General features: G+C 40.2%; 1 protein-coding gene across 1 annotated transcript; it reads left to right on the forward strand.

Moving 5' to 3' along the window:
* Positions 1-158: 158 nt before the first annotated feature.
* Positions 159-21,500, forward strand: LOC129100138 (protein kinase C and casein kinase substrate in neurons protein 1-like). The gene is made up of 10 exons (XM_054609680.1): positions 159-230; positions 11,390-11,519; positions 14,550-14,706; positions 14,891-15,126; positions 16,496-16,651; positions 17,173-17,348; positions 18,686-18,806; positions 18,912-19,018; positions 19,662-19,858; positions 21,173-21,500. The coding sequence occupies exons 2-10, from the start codon at positions 11,460-11,462 to the stop codon at positions 21,280-21,282; spliced, it is 1,320 nt and encodes a 439-aa protein (XP_054465655.1). The 5' UTR covers positions 159-230; positions 11,390-11,459; the 3' UTR covers positions 21,283-21,500.
* Positions 21,501-23,358: the final 1,858 nt, after the last annotated feature.

Genomic DNA, 23,358 nt, shown 5'->3' on the forward strand with positions numbered 1-23,358 from the left:
TTACTTCCTACAGTGTCAGTGATATTATAATTGGTGTTTTGACACGTGTTTTTGCACTGATTTCCATTTATGTCCCCATTAAGAGCAATTTAGCAGCAACTTACTGTTAACTTTATCCTCAAAATACTGAACCCAACATCTCATGTTCTATTCCCACAGGTGATCTCCTGCAGGGGACCAACAGCTCTCTCTCAGGTTTATGGAAACCTGACCTCCCATTGGTGGAGAAGGTGAGTTGAACCTGTTTGTGCTGTCTGTTCTCCAAAATCTTCCCGCTTGCTACACCAAAAGGCCCCTCAAGTGCTTTTTAAGGATCTTTTTGTATAATTTATAATGCTAAAGACACCACTTGAGGTAATTACTAGCTCTTTTGTCAGTGGTGTTAATATTTCATGAGGGTGGTCCCGTCTGTGAGCCAACTGGAGGTCATTTTAGATTCTTATTTTAGACTTTTATTGAATTCTTTATTTGGTTTACTCTGTGCATGATTGACATTACGTATAAGTTAACAACGCTACTGTAGTATTACATATCAGCCTTACAGCCACATATGATCGTATCCACTGATCTGAAGTCTCTTTGGGTCGTAACAATAATAATACATTTAGACTCTCTGTTTTTAGAGGAGGTCTTCTCCGAATTTATCTTTATTCCAGTGAGCAGCTCTCACCGGAGAGAACAGTTACTCATGGGGGATTATTGATTTTCTTGTTTGATATGTTTGTTGTGTGTGTGTGTATTATGGCAGAACCTCACTGCAGCAGGGAGGTTAAGCAGCTGTTTGATGAGCACAGACTGTTGTTTTTGTACGAGAAGGCTCATCACGTTGTCATGGCCCAGTTCAGTGAGGCTTCTCCAGGGATCCTGGGCAGTTTGGACTGGAAGATGAAGCTGGGCCTGAGTTATACTGTAGGTAAAATAAGTATGCTCGAAGGGTTAGCAGGAAATTGTTTGCTCTAATTACCTTGCGTCCACGTATGCTCTGTTAAAATGATGCTGCATTTTTTTCTTTGCAGAAATGCATTTTTTTCTTCAGTTTTTTTATTTTAAGATAACCATAAAATGGCTCATCAAATCAGGGGATTCAGAGTTTTCATTCATGCTATTCTAAAATGTATAATTAAGGACAATTTGTACCAATTCATGATTATTTTTTGAGAAAGAAGAAATGAAGTCTTTGAGGTGGTAATACCAAACATCTGTTATATTCTTCTATATTTTACAAATTAAAAGCTCAATTGAGGAGAAGTAGAAAGTTAAGAATTGATGCGATACAATCTAGAGTTGCTGTCGCATCACAGCCAGTATTAGCAAGATATCAAATAAAACCTACCATTTTGTGTTATGTATTTGTTATCTGTCTGACCCACTTTGCAGCATCGCCTGTAAACATTTGGAAAGTAGGTTGCTCTAAATTCTAAAGTCAAATATCAAGTTGACCACCAGCTGGGGGAGGGGTCGCCCAGACTTGGTGGGCTTGTTTATGCCTTCAGGATGGTTTTCCAATTCCTACATGGAAACATTTACACCAGACTTATTTATTTTTCTTCCTTCTTTATTTAACAACCCGCAGCACTAGTCTGGCTCCTTATTAGACATATCCATCCATCACTCTCAACGCCAAATTGGCCGTATCTGTTGTCACGACTACTTCAAATAAATACTACATGTTTGTGCCAATTCTAAGTGTGATATAGTCTTGAGTTTTTTGCTTTTTAGTGCTGAGTTATGTCTCCAGTCAGATTTGACCCCATTGTAAACAAGTCTTGGTCCAGTTGTGAGTCCATAGTCTGGAAATGAAGTTGATGGATCTCTGGGCGAACTGGTTTTGTTGCTTGTATGCTCCTGTCAGTTTCCTGTTATCATGATCGTATTTAACTGTATCAAGGAAGAGTTCATTGCATTGACACACAGATTTACTTTCTTTTATAAGATAGCTTGTTAGCACTTTGAGGGGGATAGCTTGTTGCTACGTTGGCGGTCATTATTTAAGGAACATGAGATTTCCCATTCATGTAGTTTTTTTTCTGCCATGTAGCGTTGTGGCTCTATGAATGGCAATGTCGGTTAGTTATACATACAAAACAGACATTCATGGCCCCATAGAAGATGAATGTTACTAACTTTAGTGATATAATGACTTTTCTCCTAGCACCACCATTAGGTTAAAATCTGTGTTTTTAAGTAAAATTACTATTAGAAGGTGGATTACCATGTAATTGACTACAAAGATTCACGGCCCCCTCACGATAAATCGTATCATCTTTGGTGATCTTCTGACTTTTTTCTTCTGCCACATTCAGGTCAAAATATCTATTTGCCCAATCATTTCTATGACCTGCAAAATGAGTGACATTCCATCAGTCTCAGCTGTATGTTGCTAATTAGCTAATGTTAGCACACTAACATGCTAAAACCAAGATGATGAACCTTTTAGCCTTTTTTTTTATAAAATTTTACTTCTTTTCCACATTTCAAAAAAGCTAACTGAAATCCAGCTGACTGTAAGAGGTTTCATTTTGCTGTGTAAGCACCCCCTCCTCTCTTCCCTCGCCAGTACAAACAAACCAAACATGCATTTTAACCATGAAGAACATAAATTGTCCTACTGGTTTTAAAAGTCAGTATTAAATTATTTAAATTCACAGTTTCATTTGCCATATTTACTTTGGAAAGAGGGTTACTAAGGAGGGTTACTAAGGAGCCTTGTCGTTTTCTAAAAAAGGAAATCACATTTAAGTTCCGCTGTTGATAGGATCAGTAACATTTCAAAACTGTTTATTATTTTCAAAATGAAAATATTAGCAGATTTTGTTTATAATATTTTGAGATATGCAATGCGTATCCCGTTCTAGTTAAAATAATCCCTAGCACTCTCTCCTTTTTAAATAACTCCACCTCTCACTCTCCCCACTTCTCATATATTCACATACACACATGTACAGGCGTTTGAAGGCAGCCCATCAGTATTCAGTGCGGCGTCAGGCAGCTAAACGGTAAGAACGAGGAAAAGCTGGCGTGTTTTGAAGAGCAGCATTTCCAGATTGACTGTCGCCTTGCTCGTTTACTCCCTCCCTTCCTCTGCTCCCTCTCTCTGCCTGGACATCAGGAAAAACTGGACCGTAACCACAGCCTCCATCCTCTCTGCTTCATCTCACTCTGCCACTGCTTCATGCCTGCAGTTCATTCCTTCATCACCACCCATCACAATATGTCTGTCTTTCCCCTCCCCCACTCTGCTCTGCCTCTCTTGTCCATCTTCTCTCTCTCTCTCTCTCTCTCTCTCTCTCTCTCTCTCTCTCTCTCTCTCTCTCTCTGCCCTCCCCCGGATGTTTTTTAACCCTGTCGTGTGTCACCAGGAGGCTTGTGGCAAGAGGCTTGATAGTTACATAACGACTGCTGCAGCGCTCGGGACACTGTTAGATCACAACTCAGTCGCTACCGTGTGTGTGTGTGTGTGTGTGTGTGTGTGTGTGTGTGTGTGTGTGTGTGTGTGTGTGTGTGTGTGTGTGTGTGTGTGTGTGTGTGTGTGTGTGTGTGTGTGTGTGTGTGTGTGTGTGTGTGTGTGTGTGTGTGTGTGTGTGTATGTTTCAGCCTAACAGCCACATTTGGAGATGGATACAGCCAGCTGTCTTTTGCTTTATATCCTCACAAAGTGTCTGACATGGATGGTTCAACATGTAGAAATCCACATGGCTCCAAGACACACAGGGGTCTCCTGCATTATGCTTACAGTTCAACAGTTTATCTTTTCAGGAAAATCATGTTTTTCAGTTTGTCATGTAGCTAAACAAGACAAGCCATGCGAGTAGCTCTGTGAGTCTGTACCTAGCCATGCGTTGTTTCCATCTGAATGCTAACAAGCTCACAATGACAATGCTAATGTTGATGTGCAGCAGGTATCATGTTAGCATGTTGGCATGATAACATTTGCTAATTTGCACAAAAAAAACAGCTGAGGCAGATGGGAGTTAGCTTTGCAGCTTTGCATTTGGTCATTAAAAAAAGTATTGGACAAATGATAATTATGACCTGATGGTGGCGCCAGAGCCTAAACTTAGGCAACATAGTTATTTCAATTCATCCAGAGGGAAAGAAAATGTCATGGCCATCCATCCTGTAGTTTTTGAGACATGTCAATTAAATGTCAACCTCATGATGGCACTAGAGGAAAAAGTAAATCTGTAAAGTCAATAGGAGTCATCCTCTGAGGACCAAGACCATGGCATTTTATCAGGTAGTAAATGAGACATTTCAGTCTGGACCAAAGTGGGGGAGCGACTAACCGAGTGACATTGCCATTCATAGAGCCATGCCATTAGTGTGGCTAAAAATATGATAATACTGATGAACATTAGCAGAGAAGTTACAAGTCAGAGCCCACAGTGGCTGAACTCCACTGATGAATCCAACAATGACCCAGAAACTAAGTTGATTAAAGCTGCGTAATTAATGAACAAATTACAATGAAGCTCAAACTGTTATTTCAGCCCTTCATTAGCAGCATAGGACCGAATTCAGAAGTATTTATGTTCTCAGTATTGTCTCTTTTACTCTTGTAATTGAACTAGATTTCTTTCCCAGTGCTATCCAAATCATCTATGTTAATATTTTCTACTGTTGATTCAACAGAGAGTTTCATGTCCATCCAAAATTTGAAAATACTCCAGCCACCAGTAACTAAACTTTGTTCTAGTCTTATGACACCTCCCTATCCAACTCACAAGTTCTGTCACTTTGTCTCAGTATTATAGTCAAAAGGTCAGACTTACTTTACTTTGAGTCTTTAGCTATGCTACCTGTGTGACTTGAGGCAATGGCAATGTCTGTGTAGTCTCTTATTCAGTGATCATTCCTGGAAAGAGTGTACAGGTTTGCTGCTTTAGTTTCATATTATGATGTTTTAAATGGATTATGGCCCAATAATGCCCACGTTCTCCTTCTCTCTGAGACAAAGGTCTTGAACCAAAGTCAGTGTTATGATTTTATGACTTTTTAGTTTTACTATCTGATTGTCAATTTCCATTTTATTATCATTATTATTATCATGTCGTTGTCGTCCTGGCAACTATAACATACTCGGATGTCCAGGTGGGAAATTTGTCCTTTTTTAATTTATTTTCTTAGTTTAATTTCTGATTTGACCATTTATTGATTGAATATGATTATTCTTTTAAAGAGACATTCAATAATTATCATAAATCATTTTTGAGAAACTGCTTAAGAAAGAAGTTTCCCTTGTTCCCGTTATGGTCCTTTCATTAAGTGGATTTTTACTTACTTCAAAAGCATTGTGCGTACCTAGTCTTTGTTTACATTCAATTAGCAACATTTCATAGTTCCAGGCCATTTCCTCATTTGGTCAGTCCTTATATTTACAGAGATATTGGAGATTGAACCAGAGCACAAAGTGTTTTATCTGCAGTCGTATGACTATGACCTTCTCTATATGACCTTTAACTGACCATGACCTCTGACCTCCACGTGGGACGCAGGAAGAGAAAGAGACCATCTTCCTTCAGAAATAATAATAGCATGATGTCCTTTTTGTTATTAACCTTGCAGTGCTGATAAATTAGGGGGTGATGTGTTGTTTCGGGGAGCTTAACAATAGCACGCCTGGCTGACTCACACAATAGTGCAACATGGATATTGATTGGAAAAGGGCAACACACAAACACACACACAAGGAACAAACAATGACGTAGAAACTCGGTTCTGTGCAGCAGCCTCTGGAGGCATTCTTAATCAGATAGCTGAGTCATGCTGTTTGTTTGCTTGAAAATCATGACCCACACCGCTAGCCTGCAAAGGCAAAGGCGTCTTTGGACCAGATCTGTTCGTTAAAATACCCGGCAGCTTATTGAATAGAGTTAATTTAAATCTGAATGAAACGTATGTTGGATAAGTCGCTGTTTTTTCTGTATTGAAGACGACATCTGTTAAATATCTGATTGGTTTGATGTTGGAAACAGATTGAGAGTGACATCTTGCTACAGGTTATACAAATCCCACCCTCACCCATTCATTTTTGCAGTAGTGGGATGTAACTAAATGAACTCAAGATCTGTACTTATGTATGTGCTTTTGCATAACGTTTTATTTACATTGAGTATTTCCTTACTATGGAAAACCATGGGGGTTTGGGCCAGTAAGCTGATGGAGGAGAGAGAGAAGATGAGGGTTGTTTTTTACCCCCTAAATTCTGTTACAGACTCCCTATTTGGATCCACACATCAGACCACATTTGGCTCTCCTACTCTTTGCCCCAGCGAGCAGCGAAGAGCGCTCACGGCACTACAGGTTCAACTGATAAATACATCACATGACCACCCTCACTGGTTTTCCTTCACTTCCCCTCTATGTCTGCATCTACTGCTCTGCCTCATTTTTTACTATCTAGCTCAGTTAACTGCTTTTTTTTGAATGAGTATCCTCTTCAGTATTTATATATATATATACCTCAATGCATATACTTGAGGACGTCCAGAGAGACGACACTGCATCATCTAACCAGCGTTCTTGCTGCTTCCTAAAGCATCGGTCACACGGGCCGCTCTAATGACGGCCACGGCTGTTACGGCGTGTGTGTGAAGTCTGCACAAGGCAGCTCCGTCTCCTGGCAACATCCAACAGCCTGCTTATTCCGCGCTGCACCCAGAGATGAATCACATCTCTGTACTGATGTGTTCGGCTGCCGTTCTGGCCCTTTTGGCCCCTCTCTAGTCCACCCGGGAACACTCCGGCTGTCTGAGCCGCTCCACGCTCTCTCCACGTCCCGAGCTCTCGCTGCCTTCGTCCCTCCTCATCTCCTTCACCTCTCTCCTGTCACGTCCCTCCCCACGCCTCCAACTCAATCTTCATCTCGCCTCCCCCCCTTTCTCCCGTTGTCTCGCTCGATTTCTCTCTGTCTCTCTGTCTCTCCTTCCTCATATCTCAATGAAAGACCTCCCTCTGTCTTTCTCCTTGTGTGTCCTCTTTTACTCCGTCAGTAGAGGAGGACATGCTGCGCTTATCAAACAGAATCCGCAGTCAACCAGAATGCATCGTGAACCAATTGTAAACATCAATCGGAGGCTTTTGCTGGTTATTACTCGGTGTTTAACATGGCACATTCATTTTTAAGTGAAGCCGTACTTCATTTATTTCATTACCTAACAGTACTAAAGAGAAAAACAGTTCTTTTTGGTCAGCAACTCTTCTGAATTGCTGTTGTCCAAACAGTCAGAAGACAGTGAGTGCTCGGTAATGTGCTGGAGTAAAGTTAGTTCATCTCTCTGAAATCTTCTTACCGTAACAAGCTTACATGATTGTTGTGGTGCCTTGTCAACATTGAAGCGTCTGACTGTGTCAGAAAGAGCTGTCTGTTTGGAGTTTTTGTAAATCTCTCCTCACAGCATTCATGTTCATTTTGCAGGGACTTGTAGTATTTATTTAAATCATTATTGCAGAAACGAAACAAATGGTGAAAAAACATTTATGTGCCACTATCATGCCAGTATGTAGTGACATAATTAGAGTTTCATCTCAACATCACATTCCTCTCTCCACTCTTTGTCTCTGGTCTCACTCGTCCTATCCGCTTCTTTGCTCGTCTTCCTAGCTAGCACCCTCCCCCTCTAAAGCTATTCAAGTGGCACACTGCAGGATTATCCCTCAGCCTCTGAGACATGCTGGTTTCGGTCAGACTTATCGTCCTCTCTGGGTTCTCTTTGGCCACAGAGGTCAAAGCTGCAAAAATAAAATTGGCAACACATTAACCATTTAAAAGTAGCAGCCATAAAGGAGACATTTGGACTACAAATTCACACATCCACAAGGAGTCTTTTCAAGGAGTTGTGTTTGATTTCAAGATCTTGGATTGGATTTTTCTTTCTTATAATGGAGCCAACCATGGTAAGTGAATGTGCAGAAGAGTGCTTGGTCACTTACGAATGTGCAAAAGTTTGAAATTGTCGTATTTTGTCAGCTTCGGGCAACAATACCGCCTCTGCAATCACAACAGACTCCTGAAAAACTTTCAATTACAAACGGGATGGCTTTGACAGTGTTGTGGTTAGTGAGTGGGTGGATAACAGTTCCAAACTGAAAGATGCATCCAAAGGATAAATGTGTCTCGTACAGACCAGCTGGTACTTTTATACTTTACTTATGTTTGCAGTATTTCGTTTTCTTTGGATTACAGACAACCTTAATATTGATTATTCTGTCCCATTTATATGAATTTGTTTAACAAAAAATAGAGTAATAATAGAAACCGTAGTGCGACTTTATCATGACTTCCTCACCACTTAATACAGTGGAGCAAGGGAGGTGTGTTTGCAGTCATTCAGGTGGATTGACCTCATTAAGGATAAGTATAAGCCCCTCTCCACAATGCTTATCGCTTCTACCCCCCCAACCATCCTTACCCGACTCATGGGACACACAACAATCTCCCACAATGGACCGAACAGAGACTTGTGATCTGTGATGTGTTCGCTCTGTGTTGTTTAGCCTAGTGAGCAAAGAACGATGGCGTCTATGTCCACAGTGTCTTCGCACAAACTAAATAGCTTCTTCCACTCTCATCCATCAGGGAATCTGGGAATTATCCTGTTAATCCAAATGCTTTCTAGACATCATCAAGTCTGTGAGTTTTGGTTAAACTAAGCCTCTGGATGCACAGGTTTTTGCTATGAGCTGGGATTCTGGCATCGTGCCGGGGTTTAACTGGCTTTGATGTCACCAGGTGTTGTACTCACGGATGTAGAAGCTTATTGGAGGACCGGACTGATGGTCAGGTAGCAGGACCAATGGTGTGTGTTTGTTGCTGAGATTAAGACCTGCCACTTTAGGGCCGCTTAGCTGCATGAGGCCTTGTTGCATCACAAAGTCAGGTTTTTATGTCATATGGGTTTCAGTGTGATTTATTTCTTCAACTTAAAATGTTTTACCTAAAAGATTTTTGAGGAATTTGAAGCTGCTGTTTTTATGATTGTTTCCGTATTTACTGAGGAGAGAGCCTCATCTAGCTTTACTAATCTGGAAGTGGAAGCACTGTTCTGAGCAAATTGGCTTTATGAATTTTTCATGTTCAGTAAATGCAAACAGTTTATATTCAGGTCACTTAACAAGAGAAAACCAGTTTGTTTGAAGGGCCAGTGTGACTCATTTCAGAGGGCCTATTAGCAGAACTGGAACATGCTTTAATATTCATTACTTTGTTTTCATTAGTGTATAATTACCTAAAACTAAGAATTGCTGAAATGTTGTGTTTTCGATACCTAAGATTGAGCCCATCATATCTGCATTGGGACAGGTCCTTTTCACAGACTCCACCATGTTGCACCGCCATGTTTTTACATTAACCCAGAATGGACATACCAAACATTTTGTGTTTTTACGCTACCTGAAGGCCACCGTAGTTCTCCAACACACTTGTGAAACTACCGTTACGTGAGCTGGATAGTGGAAAACCGTTGCGTGTTTTGTGTTTATGTCTGGATTAGGACACTTTCAGTCAATTTTAAGATTGGCAAAACCTTCAGTACTCCTCTGTGTTCAGTAAAATGTTGTTCTCCTATAAAGAGAACTACTTCCTACTGTATCAAACCCTCTAGGTATTATAGAACACTAAAGTAAACAGAAAAACCCTTTACTGCTGGTCCCACTGCAACTGAAAGGCTCAAGTTTTCTCAGATTCTGACACTGACAGTAAAATAGCAGCCAAGCTATGAAATAGTTATTTGGTATTTTGTGTTGTGCCACTTTGAAATAGCCAGTGCCTGAAAGCCTGGACTGTTAGGAGCACCACTGACTGGTGTGGGGGCTGCTGACAGCAACCGAGAGGCCTTTGATGAAATACAGCTTGGGGCTTAATCGGCCAATGTTCTATAGAAACACTGAGTGAGCAGGAATAGATTGCCTGTTCTGCAGCTGAAACCGGATCCAATCACACTGGGGCATGAACACTCCCCTGATTTTTTTTGATGAGTAGACCCCCTGTGAAAACACAAAGTGTGTTGCAGGAGCTGCTACTAAACATACTTTCCCTTCACAAGCTGACCTTGTAGTTGGAGGACTTTTTTCTCACAAGGACAATTATGTTATGCGTAAGGAAAGTGAGGTCAGCCCGCTTCAAACTGAGCCTAACGCAGAGAGTCATTTTTCATGACTCATTCCAGGGATGAAGGATGTTGCAGGAATTAGTATGCACTCGACTGCAGAAGGAAGTTGAGGGATGAAGCTCGGAGGGCTCCGGTCGTATTTGAAGAAAACATATTCCTTGTGCTGCAGCAGACTGTAGAGTGCAGACTCAGCTTCTAGTCTGACATAAGCACGAGTCATCCTTCATCATTGACCTCTATCTAGCACGCTTAACTAACTCTTAATCTGCATTGTGCATACTGGGAATCAATCAATTGTTGCACAGTTCTCTTAATAACATTCATCAAAACGTAATGTGGTTTTAATTAAAAGCTATAATAAAGTTTAGTTTGGCCATCAGCAGAAGTAGATAACCCAAATCTAACAATGTCAGAGCGGTAACATTATCAACAGAATGTCATTATTATTATGAGTCACATGCAATGTATTGTATTGTCTTATTGGTTGCTGCAGTGCAATGAAGAGCTCTCTGTCAAGGGGAAGCCATTAGTCATGTGAGCAAAATGAATTAGGCTTCAAAAAGAGTTCAATACGCACAAAGCGCCTCGCAGCCTCTTCTGTTTTATCACACGGTGGCGAGATATCGACTCAAACGTCACACAAATAAATATGAATCACCTTTGACGCTGCAGGAAATCTGGCAGGAGATGTATTTTGTAGAGTTTCAAAGCATTAGGTGATTAAACCACATCATTAAAGGACATCTGTAGGCGTAAAAAAAAAAAGTGTGCTCATCTTGAAACCGTGCATTTGTTTCACAATTCTTTTTGTTTTCCTCAAATTTAATCATAAAACAAATGCAAAAGGACAATTTTGGAGGAAATTGTTTTGAAAGTCTATTTTTTGGTTTGCTTTTTTTTATTTCTCAGATGAAATGTGTCAGAAGAATCAGTTGCACGATGAAAGGATTCAGGGTCAGAGCTGCCGTGATGCTCCACTCTCTCTGGTATCTTTTCTAGGACGCGCCAGTTTAAGATGCCCCCTCTCGTTCCTCAGGGCAGGGCGCTGGATGCATGGCGGAGGAGACTATTTTTATCTCATTATTATAAACGTCTCAAATAGAAACCATCACACTGTACGGTTCCCTCCAGTTGCAATGGAAAAGGTCCTACATTGGTTCTCCTCGGTGTTAGACAGCTTGGCCGTGTTAGTCTGCTCATGCACATCACCTGCCCTTCTTTGTTTCTGTATTCGTGAAATGTAATGTCACATTGTTGTTGTTCTCTTTGTGCCTTTTCAGTGCATGAGGAAACCAGCTCTGCTGCAGAGGACAGGTTTAGTCATAAGAGTGCTTTGCAACATCCAGGAAAATGTCTGGCTCCTACGATGAATTTGCAGTTGCTGACGACACCATGGACAGCTTCTGGGAGGTAAACACCAAACCGACATGTGTGTTTTCACCCCACAACCCAAGCCCCTACCTGCCTCTTTGTCTTGTATTCATGTGGCCTCTAAAGCAAAAAGAGTCACTTTTGAAATCACAACAATGAGAAAAGTGTCACCAAGCTTTTACAGGAACATTTGAGAGAAGTTGTAGCTGTTTGATACCCACTGAGGCTCAATGCAGAGGGTGACTCTGCCAGGGCTTTAAAAAAAAAAAATGCTTTTGCATAAAAGCAAAAGCAATCCTGCCCAGAGTAAGATGTGCCTTGTTTTTAAAACTTTTAACTATGCTAACCAGCTTCATATTTAACAGACAGATAGAAGAGTTGTATCGATCTTCTCATCCTACCATTGGCAAGGGTATTTCCAAAAATATCAAAATATTGCTTTAAATGACGTGCTTCTTAAAGTGACCTGATTAAGAATTCCTCCATCTCATTAAGCAGGACTGCAGCTAAAAATATTTTACGCAAATTAAGACCTGCAGTGTCTGTATTTTTGGCCGCAGTGCAAACATTTCATTTTTACATTTCATGAAAGTACACAAGCTTTAACTAGTCTTTGGTAGAACTAGACTATAATACAGTTGCCACTTCTCAGTAGTTTGAAAAAAGCATACGGGTTTAAAACGTTCAGCTGTAAAAAGGAAAGAAAATGAAGAGTAATGATCCAAAGACATACTCTTGCATTGTTCTCGTTATCAAATCTTATTTTGTGAACATGCACATGTACTTTTTGAAGTAATTGAATGATTTTTTTTATTTTCACTTTTTCTCCAGTAATTTGGTAAATACATAAAAGTTTGGAAAGATACAAATAAAAATGGTTATTGTACATTAAAAGTATGAGCTACAGATTGAACTGAATTGGGTAAGGGTTAGACTTTGGCTTATTTATATATTTTGCATTTCTTTTTGTGTGTCTTTTCCCTTTGTGGATATAAAGACACGGTATGAATAACTAATTGAAAAATTAAACTTATGCAATCATTAATTACATTTTTATAAATGGGCTTCCGCATTTACTTTAAATATTTGGATACAACCAAAATGGATTTCACAATAAATACCAAATGTGAACCTGTTACAGTTATTTTGGCAGTATATTGTATATCATATTTGTTGTAAAATGTGTCATCACAGGGTACAGCACAACAAATTAATGAACACAGAACAACAAATGTAAACATCATAGTTCAATCCATCATCACTCCCTGTTGTTGAGATGCGGTGTGTGTGTGTGTGTGTGTGTGTGTGTGTGTGTGTGTGTGTGTGTGTGTGTGTGTGTGTGTGTGTGTGTACATTTATACCCGCACCAAAGTAGCGTTAATGAATTCCCTCAGTACAGAGTCTTCTTTGTGTCATGGCTCTTAGCCACGGAGACAAAGACAAAGAGCCTCAGTCATCAGTCGCTCTGAGGCGGCCTTTCACCACATGCACCTGCCTATAGCCTCTGTATACCAGCAACACAGCTCGGGTCAGCTCATCGTTCATAAATGCCAGAAAGACACTTTAATCTCAGGTTTTGTCCTCAGAGATGTTGATATTTGACACAACTAATCAAACTCAATATATCCCTAATATAATCTGCACACTGTACAAATATACAAGAGCTCATGTGCATTTTCATATGTACAACAAGTCCACCTGCGTGTTGTTGTTGTTGTTGTTGTTGTTGTGATTTGGCAATCTGTCACACAGGCCAAAGCTCCTACTGCCGCACACCTGTCTCACTGCCTCCCTGCAGCTCTCTCTCATCTCACACAGTAGGCACACACGCATGCTCGTGTCAGGACCAATCACAGTGCAGCGCTGCAGACAGCCAACGCATAAGACGGCCTCTCAACGAGTAGATGATGTATGTGCATGACTGTATGTATTTACAGCAGAAACACATGCACTCTATGGTTTCTTTGTATTTCTGTATCTGCGTCGACGTCTATCCCTGAGATTCTGTCTGCCTGCATTACACTACCCAAGAGGATTAAAGCACACACACACACACACACACACACACACACACACACACACACACACACACACACACACACACACACACACACACACACACACACATACACGCATACACACAAACACAAGCCCCATGTCATTGCATAACTACACATGCACAGGCACGAGCATCCCCCACCCCCTTCATCATGCACCATGAGCTCACGCCCCCTGCAGGCACTGAGGAGGAGGAGCCACACGGCCTGGCAGTGCTCTTTTAAGGCGGTATCGCTTAAGGTGGCAGGATCTAAAAGCAAAGGCAGTAAAATCATTTTGGCAGACAGTAACTCTGAATACTGGTATGTTTGACTGAGTAGGATGAAAAAATAAATACAATGAATGTGGCTGATGCTGTTTCTTTCTTTAGAATGTTAAACGTGCTTTATATGTCAGGACGTACTTTGAGATATGCTTCTTAATATCAAAACAGTGCTGGTTTACATGCATTATAGGGTGAAATGGAACAGGATGCCCACACACATGTAACTCAGCCAGTGCCCAACCAATACAATACAAGTTAATGCCTCTGCATTGCATGTGAGGAACCATTCATTACTCCATTCATAACTGAAAATATTATATATATCTTTTCCTGTTAATTGTAAATGGGTATAAACATTAAAATCTTCCCCCTCACTTATATTTTTATGTTGCCTGATTTTTGTAACAATGATTAAAAAATACTATGATCTCTAAAAAGACATGTTTTGTTTCCAGGAATGGACAGGAAATCACTTTAAACTCTGATAATGTTTGCTTACAGCAAATCTGCAAATAACAATTAAACTTGAGAATAAGTGGCCTTTCAAAAAATATCTTATTCTTTAAATAAATTGGTAATTATCAAGCATAATATCATATTAAAAAAAGATATAAAAATACTATTTTAATCCTTTTTTTTGTATATTTTGATGTAGACATACATTTTCTAATAGTTTTTCTTCTGTGACATATGTAAAGACAGATTTGCTTTCTGTTCTTTTGACCTATTTGTTTCTGTGTTCTCAGGTGGGGAACTACAAACGTGCTGTCAAGAGAGTTGATGACGGCCATCGGCTCTGCAATGACCTCATGGGCTGCCTGCAGGAGCGTGCCAAGATAGAAAAATCGTACGGCGATCAGCTAACTGCATGGTCCAAGAGATGGAGGCAGCTCATTGAGAAAGGTCAGCATGTGGGATGGGGTCAGTAAAATAAATACCTCAACAAATGTATGCACCTCATGCTGTCTTTCAATTTGCCAAAGCTCCGTTTACACAGTTTGCTGTTTGCTCTCTGTTAATATTTGGGTACATGTTATTCGATTAATAATTTATTTGGAATGAATCATTTTGTCCGACTCCCCCAAAGGCCCACAGTACGGCTCCGTGGAGAGAGCCTGGCTGGCTGTGATGACCGAGGCGGAGAAGGTGAGTGAGCTGCACCAAGACGTGAAGAACAACCTGATGAACGAGGACGTGGAGAAGGTGAAGAACTGGCAGAAGGAGGCCTATCACAAGCAGATGATCGGAGGCTTCAAAGAGGCCAAGGAGGCGGACGAAGGCTTCAAGAAGGCTCAGAAACCATGGGCCAAAAAGCTCAAGGAGGTGAGGGGGATGGAAACGAATGTATATGACTCATCGTCTTTGTTCTCGGTGTAGCAGAAAAAGTGATATTCGCCTCATAAACGAGCTCTGGTTCGTTCTGGCTCTGACCTTGTGCTTGTGATGTTCTGTGTCCAGCTGTGTCACATCAACATTCATCTTTCCTAATTTTTTAAACCTTAAACTTAAAAATGTTTTGATTGATTTATTTGGTAATTGTTTTTAAAGTGCCAAGCCCACAACTCTACTGATTATCTCTCTCCACGCTCATAGTGTAAACGTTTTCTGCCACAGCAGGCAGCTGCTTTCAGCAATAAAGCTCTAAAAACCCGGCTCGGCACCAAACTGCAGACACACACAGCTGGTGAACATCGTGAAATATTTAGCAGCTATGGATACAGATATCTCCCTCTGGAGTTGGTGGAGACCAAAAAAAGATAAAAGAGAGTCAATGTTGGACTTCCATTCATCAGGTGGACACAAAAAGGACTCCAAATGTTCGCTAATGTTGCTCCGTAGCTGCTGGATGTGTAAATAAGCCACTGTTTTAGCCATATCAACTTAGAAGGTGATATGTCAATGTTGTGCTCCTAACTTGTTTCCACTGCCCTCAAGTTGACTAAATGTTATTTATTGACAGTTTAATGTTGAAAAAAATCATTTTAAGTGGATGTCCAATCAGTGCTGATTTATGTATTTGCTGTAGTCTAAAGTAATGTCAAACAGCAATATTAGGCTCTTATCGTGGCTCAATTGTTGAGTGTCTATGGGATGAAATAACAGACTTTGAAAACCCCTGTTGAGGCCAATCCTGGAGCTTCTCCATGACAGAGTCTGTTGCTGCACCCATGGTGGCGTCACTGGCACGTTTCCGGATTCACAGCTCTGAGAGCTACAATTGAGTACAAATGCATGTGCATGTGATATTTCAAACAAAGTCTGTCACTTAGTAAATTGTAAATGGACCAAGTATTGATTTTCAACTAAGGGGAGCAACTTTGTCGATTTAAAAACTGTGTTTAAGGTTGTTTGGGTTTGTTGCTTTGGGCCTGGACCTGTATGATATGAAATGATGATGATTCTACATGGAAACTTACTTATACTATTGAAAAACAAAAATGTACTTGAGCAAGCAGTAGTGTATTTGTACTCATGTTGTTGTTTTTTGCTGTAAATAGCTAAATAAGGTTCTTGTCGTGGATACAAGGACATAATAATGTCAATGCAGTTATAGATACTGATCACATTAAGATCTAGTACTGTGTCTGGGTGAGGTCACTCCTACTTTGAGATGAGTTGATGTGACTTCCTTCAGTCACATTAGATAATGTATGTGCGATACTGACACTGCCTGCTGTGTTTGGACATGCAGATGGAGGCAGCTAAGAAAACATACCACATGGCCTGCAAGGAGGAGAAGCTGGCTGTGGCCCGCGAGGCCAACGGCAAGACTGAGGCTTCTGTCACAGCAGACCAGCAGAAGAAACTCCACGAGAAGGTGGACAAATGCAAACAGGATTCCCAGAAGGTGAGAACAAGGCCGTGAAAAAAAGGCAGAACATTTTCAGTTTATTTAGTTTGAGGAGAGTGAAAAACAAAGATGTCAAAAACACGTAAATACACACGATCGCATGCATTTAAAACATCGTCTCATTGGTCAGTAGATCCAAGACATGTTTCCGTGCAAACACGAATGAAAAGCATCTTGAGGCTTTTCCTCACTGCAGCTTTAAAATGGTGACCTGGCAGGATTTTAAATGGCTCAGTCAGGCTAATTGATCAGGTCTTTTTCACACATTCTTATTCAGCTAAACAGTGTAAGGTGTTGTGTTGTGATGGATCGATGCAGTGTGCAGGCAAACATGTCTTTTTTTGTACTTTTAATGTGATGTTTTCGGTTATAGGATCAGATATTAAGATCAGATATTTAGTTGTACAACATTGTCAAAGCGCCCTGATAAACCCTTTTTAAAGATGAGTTGTAGTGCAAGCTGGTTTCTTTGCCACCTAGGTTTCAGTCATCAGTGTGTTTTCTGTTTTCTGTCTCAGGCTAAAGAAAAGTACGAGAAGTCTCTGGAGGAGCTGAATAAGTGCACCCCGCAGTACATGGAGTGCATGGAGCAGGTGTTCGACCAGTGCCAGCAGCATGAAGTCAGGAGGCTGACCTTCCTCAAAGAGGCCTTGCTGGACATCAAACGCCATCTTAACCTCACCGAGAACCAAAGGTCAGCGGGGCCAGAAAACAGTTTTACTCTGATTTTTATAGAGCTGCTGGTTTAAGATGATGGACTGTGTTTACTCCGATATATGATTTAGTAAAATAGTGTCTGAGAGGTAAAACGGACTTTTAGCGATAATTTTGGTCTACAATGTGTATACTATTCTGTTTTATCTCTGTATGCTTCTTGCTAAAGCATCATCCCCCTGCAGTGTAGCTCATCTACCTCTCTTTTATTCCCCCTCAATCTGATGTACATTTTGTTAATTCACAGTCATATTTCATGCAACATGGGCATATAACTCTTTGAGCATGATTGCATACTGTACCTTTTACTTTTAATCAGAAATGATCACGTTGCAAACACATTTTATAACGGATTAGTTTGATTTGTTTTGTCACATTCAGCCCAGTTCACTTCACATTGATTAATCTCAACACACTTCTCAACCAGGCATGCATTTTCTCATTAGCGGTCACACTCACAGCACTAATGAATTGATTATCCAGGCAATGACGTTTCTGCCAAACTGAATTTGAATTGGAAGTTGAATGCTTGTCATATTCTGGGTCGTTTTTAACCTGCGTGTAACAACAAAGCTGGGGATCCACAGAAAAGTGGTTTTCAGGGCCTTTAACCAAACCTGCCTTTGGTTGCCATGGAAGATTCAATGATCATCATCACAACAGCGTTACTAAAGTTAAGTCAATTATTGTTTTGGCTTGAATTAAATTAAGTTAAACAATAAAAAAAAAAGAAGAATTTGCTGCACTCCCAGATGAAAGTAAATTATCGCCTTTTACAAAAGATCTTACACTCGTCTTTAAAAAATCTAGTTATGAAAATAAAATATTCTCTTTTGAAAAATTTGCTGAGTGGTTCAATCCAAAAACAGCATCCCATTTATTTAATGTTCCATCTTTGGAAAGGAAAAAATGTCTGTGCCTAATTTGTCCAGAGACTGGATGTAGATAAATATTTCCTTATTGCATTAATGTGTGATACCTAGACATGTTTACCCTGTAAAATAGTTAATATTACTACACGGTTTTAATCTCTTACAAATTCCAGAGATTTTGTAAAACGGTAGCAATAGAAACAATAATATCCTTGTAAAGGATTTTCAGGATTATTCAGGCCAAATGCTTCAGCTGCTGAGGGCTTCAGCAGAAAACTCAGGCAAACACTTCAGTCTTGTCGTGACCTAATGTTGGATCTCTCTCAACCCAGAATTTGAACTACATTGTCGGTTCTGTTGCCAAGTTGGCAGCAGACACCCGGGTCTCTTCTGGCACTTTTCATCCTCACCATTTGTTCCATTTTCCTCCTCCTCCTCTCCTCAGCTATGCCACAATATACAGAGAACTGGAGCGCACCATCCTGTCTTCAAACACACAAGAGGACCTGAAGTGGTTCAGCAACAACCACGGCCCTGGGATGCATATGAACTGGCCTGCATTTGAGGTACAACGTTACAACCTTCACACACAAACATTAGACACCTCTCCTCTTTATTTACTGATCTTCTTTATTCCACTTTCATGTGTTTTATTTCTCTCTAATCTCCAGGAATACAACCCAGAACAGGCTGCTGCTCCTCCAAAGAAGAAGAAACCAGACGGAGCCCCACCCACTCCGAGCACCGACCATGTGGCTCCCCCTGGTGACCGTAGCAGGTTAGTAATCTAAGGTTACAATCACATTGCAAAGCACATAACTTATCATGAAATGATATTTCCATTAAATTGCATGGACTGAACTCGTATTTATTTTTGGTCAAATTAATATTTTTTTGAAGGAAAAGATTGTGTCAACAAATCTCATGAAAAGATCAAAACCAACAAAATGACACAAAAACAATAATTCCCACTCCCAAGCCCATTGGTCATTCCTGTACATACATCTTTAAAAATGGGTAATAAATACATACTATCATGTTTTTCAAATGGCTAAATCATTTCTTAAAACAGACCAGCTGTAGTTTTTAGTTAATGTTACTCAAACAGGAGTAAATTGTGTATTTGTCGGGGACTACTTTCAGCTGCAGATTTTTTATGTTGGTGAGTACTTACAGCAGCAGGATGGTGAATTTGGGAACAATTGGAAAAATAAACTACAGTGTCTATGTCCATCATAAAGAAGAAACACATCTCCCAGTGCAACAGTGAGACTATTAAAGTTGTTTTAATTGTTTTTTTACAGTTTAAATCTGCAGCACAGAAGAATGAGCTACGCAGACAATATGTATATGATTTATTTTTTTTAATCTTTGAAAATACTTTTAGTATTTACTCACTCTGCATTTCCTCTGTCCTCTAGTGTGAGCAGCTATGAGAAAAACCAAGCTTACTCGACTGAGTGGTCCGACGATGAGCAGCCCGCCACGTACTCTGGCAACGAAAACGGCGGGAACGGGAATTCTTTTGAAGAAGATTCCGGCTCTGGGAAAGCGGTCCGTGTCCGCGCGCTCTATGATTACGAAGGCCAGGAACAGGATGAGCTCACCTTCAAAGCAGGTATTTGTCAGTTAGCAGATGACAGAGGAGATATGATTTACCATCGCACAGTTCATGTTTTCTCATTAATTTATGAACTTATTAATCTTTATAAAGGGGCTTGAACGCTGTAGTTTAGCTGTTGAAGCTGTGGCATCAACCAGGTGGTCAAAAATCACCAACTCTCTCCTGGTTTCTATTCTAAAGCTCCCTTCCTCCATAGAACAGAAAGCAGTGATTAGTCAATAATTGCCACATGGAAAACAAATTACAGGCACTCGCCACCAATTAGCATAAGCTCTTTGGGAAATGGTGTTAAAACGTGCTTTAGAGCCGACATAGTGACATGACTAACGATTGAAAAACAAGCTTTAGTCAGAAAAACAAGCTTTACTCAGAAAAACAAGCTTTGCTCAGAAAAACAACTTCTGAAGAAGCCACAGCTCTGCATCTTCAGCATCCTCTCATAATGCCCATCCAGGTCCTATTTTTAAGCACACAGTTTGAGATGAGGTGTTTTTAAGTCATCTCATGGATATCTGGCAATGACTAATAGGTCTTTAAAGACGGCTAATACCTGCATGCAAATTTTGTTAGTTTCTTCGTTCTTTGAAAGAAAACCAAAAAGAAAGTTGCCCTCTAAATCTAGGTTGGTCCTTCTAACGGTTTTCACTCTGTTGCACGTCCAGTTTCTACATTAGCCCAGAAGGGACAAACCAAACACTGGCTCTAGACAGGGCTATTCAAGTTTTTTGCTTCAGCCACCATAGTTCTCGTACAGTCAGATTGCAGTTGGTTGCAATCTGCAACCTCACCACTAGAGGCTGCAAAATCCTACACACTGGTCCTTTTTAAACCAACAAGAACAAAAACACAAATTCTTTATTTCCCTACCACAGATTTAATCCTAGCAGTGTGGAGAATAATTTGAAGGTAGAAAAAATGTAAGTGTAACACAAGAAGTTGTTGTATGACTGGTTTCTGACAGAATTTTAATATTTACAATATTTTAATATCGACCTTCTCATCTTGCCCTCCCAAAATGTCATACAATTAACTTGGATAACTTCAAGATAGTAAAAAAAATATTTTGTCTTTGCATGAATAAAAAAAATATTGTTTGTCAAATATATCAGAATTCAGTATTGCTAAAATACTGTCAAATATACAGGACAAAAACAGACTTTACATCAATAAGTACAACTAAAGACCTACAGAGCATTAATCAGAACAAATGTGGAGCTGTAATTTACAGATATATCTTCATTTTCAAATTACATTCACTTTTTGACAAAGGGACTGCGTGTTGATTAAGGAGTGGTGTCTCCTTCACAGGTGATGAACTGACCAAGACCGAGGACGAAGACGAGCAAGGCTGGTGTAGAGGTCGTTTGGACAGCGGCCGAGAGGGACTGTACCCGGCCAATTATGTCGAGCCAATCTAGTCCCGGTAACTGGACAAGGACACGCCATTGGAGGCAGCTTGAACTGTCCCGTCCAATTGCATCGCACATAGCCAGAGACTTAAGAGCAACACATCCCTTGCCCAACAGATGCGCCAAGCAGTCTTGCCTAAATAAAAAACTTAGTAACCTAAAAAGACAATATATCAGTATAATATATTTTATCCAGCATTTGGGGTGGGTGGACTTACACATTTAAAAACAGGAGCAGCAGTTATTCCAGTATATACACACTCAACTTTAACATCAAGACAGTGCAGGAACACATTGCTTCTCTGTGTAGCTGTATTTAACATATAATGCAGCTTATTTAAACTTGCAGTATACTGCGGTCTGTTCTCTTGTGAAAATGGGAAGATAATATAATCAGTTACGCCCATTCGACAAAGACAAGCTTCTCTAACCTGCATTGTGTATATATACGGTGTGATTCCATTTCTGTGTAGCATTTTTAATGCCGTGTGTGGTCAGTCGTCATCCTTACATCTGGAATGCTGTGTAGTGTTAAAAAGTACCACAAACAGTATCCTCTTCTTTTTTTTTCTCCTCGTTTTTTTGGTTTTTCTTTGTGATTTGGTCCAACCTCTTTTCCAGTGTGTGCAGTGCTATGTGTTTTTAACTGTTTCTGAACTTTGCATAGCAGCATGTGCTATGCAAAAGAAAAAAAAAAACTTGCATTCCCTAAATCCTGCAGCCTTGTTTAGGCTACAACTTGATGCAACACTTCAACTACAAAATGCAGAGTTCATCAAATAGCATCTCATTCTTCTGGACGTGCTTCTGTTTTCATGAATGGAAGCTTGTCGATGAACTGATTTTATGTTTGTTTCTTTCTTTTTTGACATTTTTCTTTTCTTAGCATCACAAACCCGTTGACAATATCATCTCCATGCAACCCAAGGAAAGGATATACAGTTTCTGCAGATGCTTTCATTCTTGGTTCAGTAATTCAGGTCTCATTGTAATCCACTACTGCTAACAAGAAACCCCGAGTGATACGTTCCCTAAGAGCGAAGTCGGATCGAGTCATCTTCTTGAGGTTGCCACTGCAGTAGAAGAGGTGGGTTCTGAACAATGCCTGTGCCGGGCACTTTTCTTCCAGAGCGAGGGGCCAGTGGAGGCAGACGCTTGTCTGAAGATCGAAGCCTCTTCAACAGGACATGAATGTACTAGTCTTTGGGCTCGAAAGAGGTCGTGTTGTCTAAACACGGTTCTCCATCGTCATTTAATGCCCTACCTAGCAAAAAGCACTAGTTATGTGGCCCGTTTCCCTGTTGAGCCAAAGAATGACCCAATACCATCAACTATCTGTTTTCTCTCCATGCAATAACTTTACATATCACATGTGCAACAGCTTCAGTGAGGATCAACTTGTAGCTGCCTCCCAGTCCACCTAAACTTCATTTGTCTGCAAATCACCACGCAATGACACGTGGGGAATACATTTGTCACCAGTACTGCACTGCATGTAAGATGACTCATACACAGTGCATTACATGGTCATTTTTAAATCCTTAATACGTAGAAATTAAATTTATAGCAGGAATTTATTAGATGTTGATTAGCGAGTCATCTTTCTACGAGTTGCACCTAAATCTCTGATTAGATTGAAAAGATGCTTTTTTATAACTTAGTTGTCCTGAAGTTTTTAAATTTCACTGGACCAACAGCAGTCAGATGTGTTTAGCTCTGTGTCTGGAACATGTTTTGACAGGTTTGGGTCTCAAACATGAGGAGAAACACATCACCAGCTCACAAGTTGTGTCTTAGAGTAAAGCTGTCCAGCATAGCAAAAAGGACTACTATCATTAAACTGTCCCACTTCCTTGATGTGCGTATGCACACACAGGCACACACACACACACACACCCACACACACACACACAGATATATACTTATACATATATATATACACAAGCATAAAACACACAAGTTCAAACACATAATCCACATTACCAGGTTAATATTTTTGGGGAAAACATCATCCAGTGTGTATGAGTTGTGTAAATGTAACAGAAAAAAAAGTAACAAAAAAAATGCAAGTGATTGACTATTAAG

This window comes from Anoplopoma fimbria, chromosome 12, assembly GCF_027596085.1.
Source record: "Anoplopoma fimbria isolate UVic2021 breed Golden Eagle Sablefish chromosome 12, Afim_UVic_2022, whole genome shotgun sequence".
Taxonomy (NCBI): Eukaryota; Metazoa; Chordata; class Actinopteri; order Perciformes; family Anoplopomatidae; genus Anoplopoma; species Anoplopoma fimbria.

What these genes read in the sequence shown, in the direction of transcription:
- LOC129100138 (XM_054609680.1), top strand. Translation starts at nt 11,460, where the DNA reads ATGTCTGGCTCCTACGATGAATTTGCAGTTGCTGACGACACCATGGAC. An exon ending in TGAACTGGCCTGCATTTGAG is followed by an intron (nt 18,807 to 18,911) that starts GTACAACGTTAC and finishes TCTAATCTCCAG; the next exon opens with GAATACAACCCAGAACAGGC. An exon ending in TGAGCTCACCTTCAAAGCAG is followed by an intron (nt 19,859 to 21,172) that starts GTATTTGTCAGT and finishes TCTCCTTCACAG; the next exon opens with GTGATGAACTGACCAAGACC.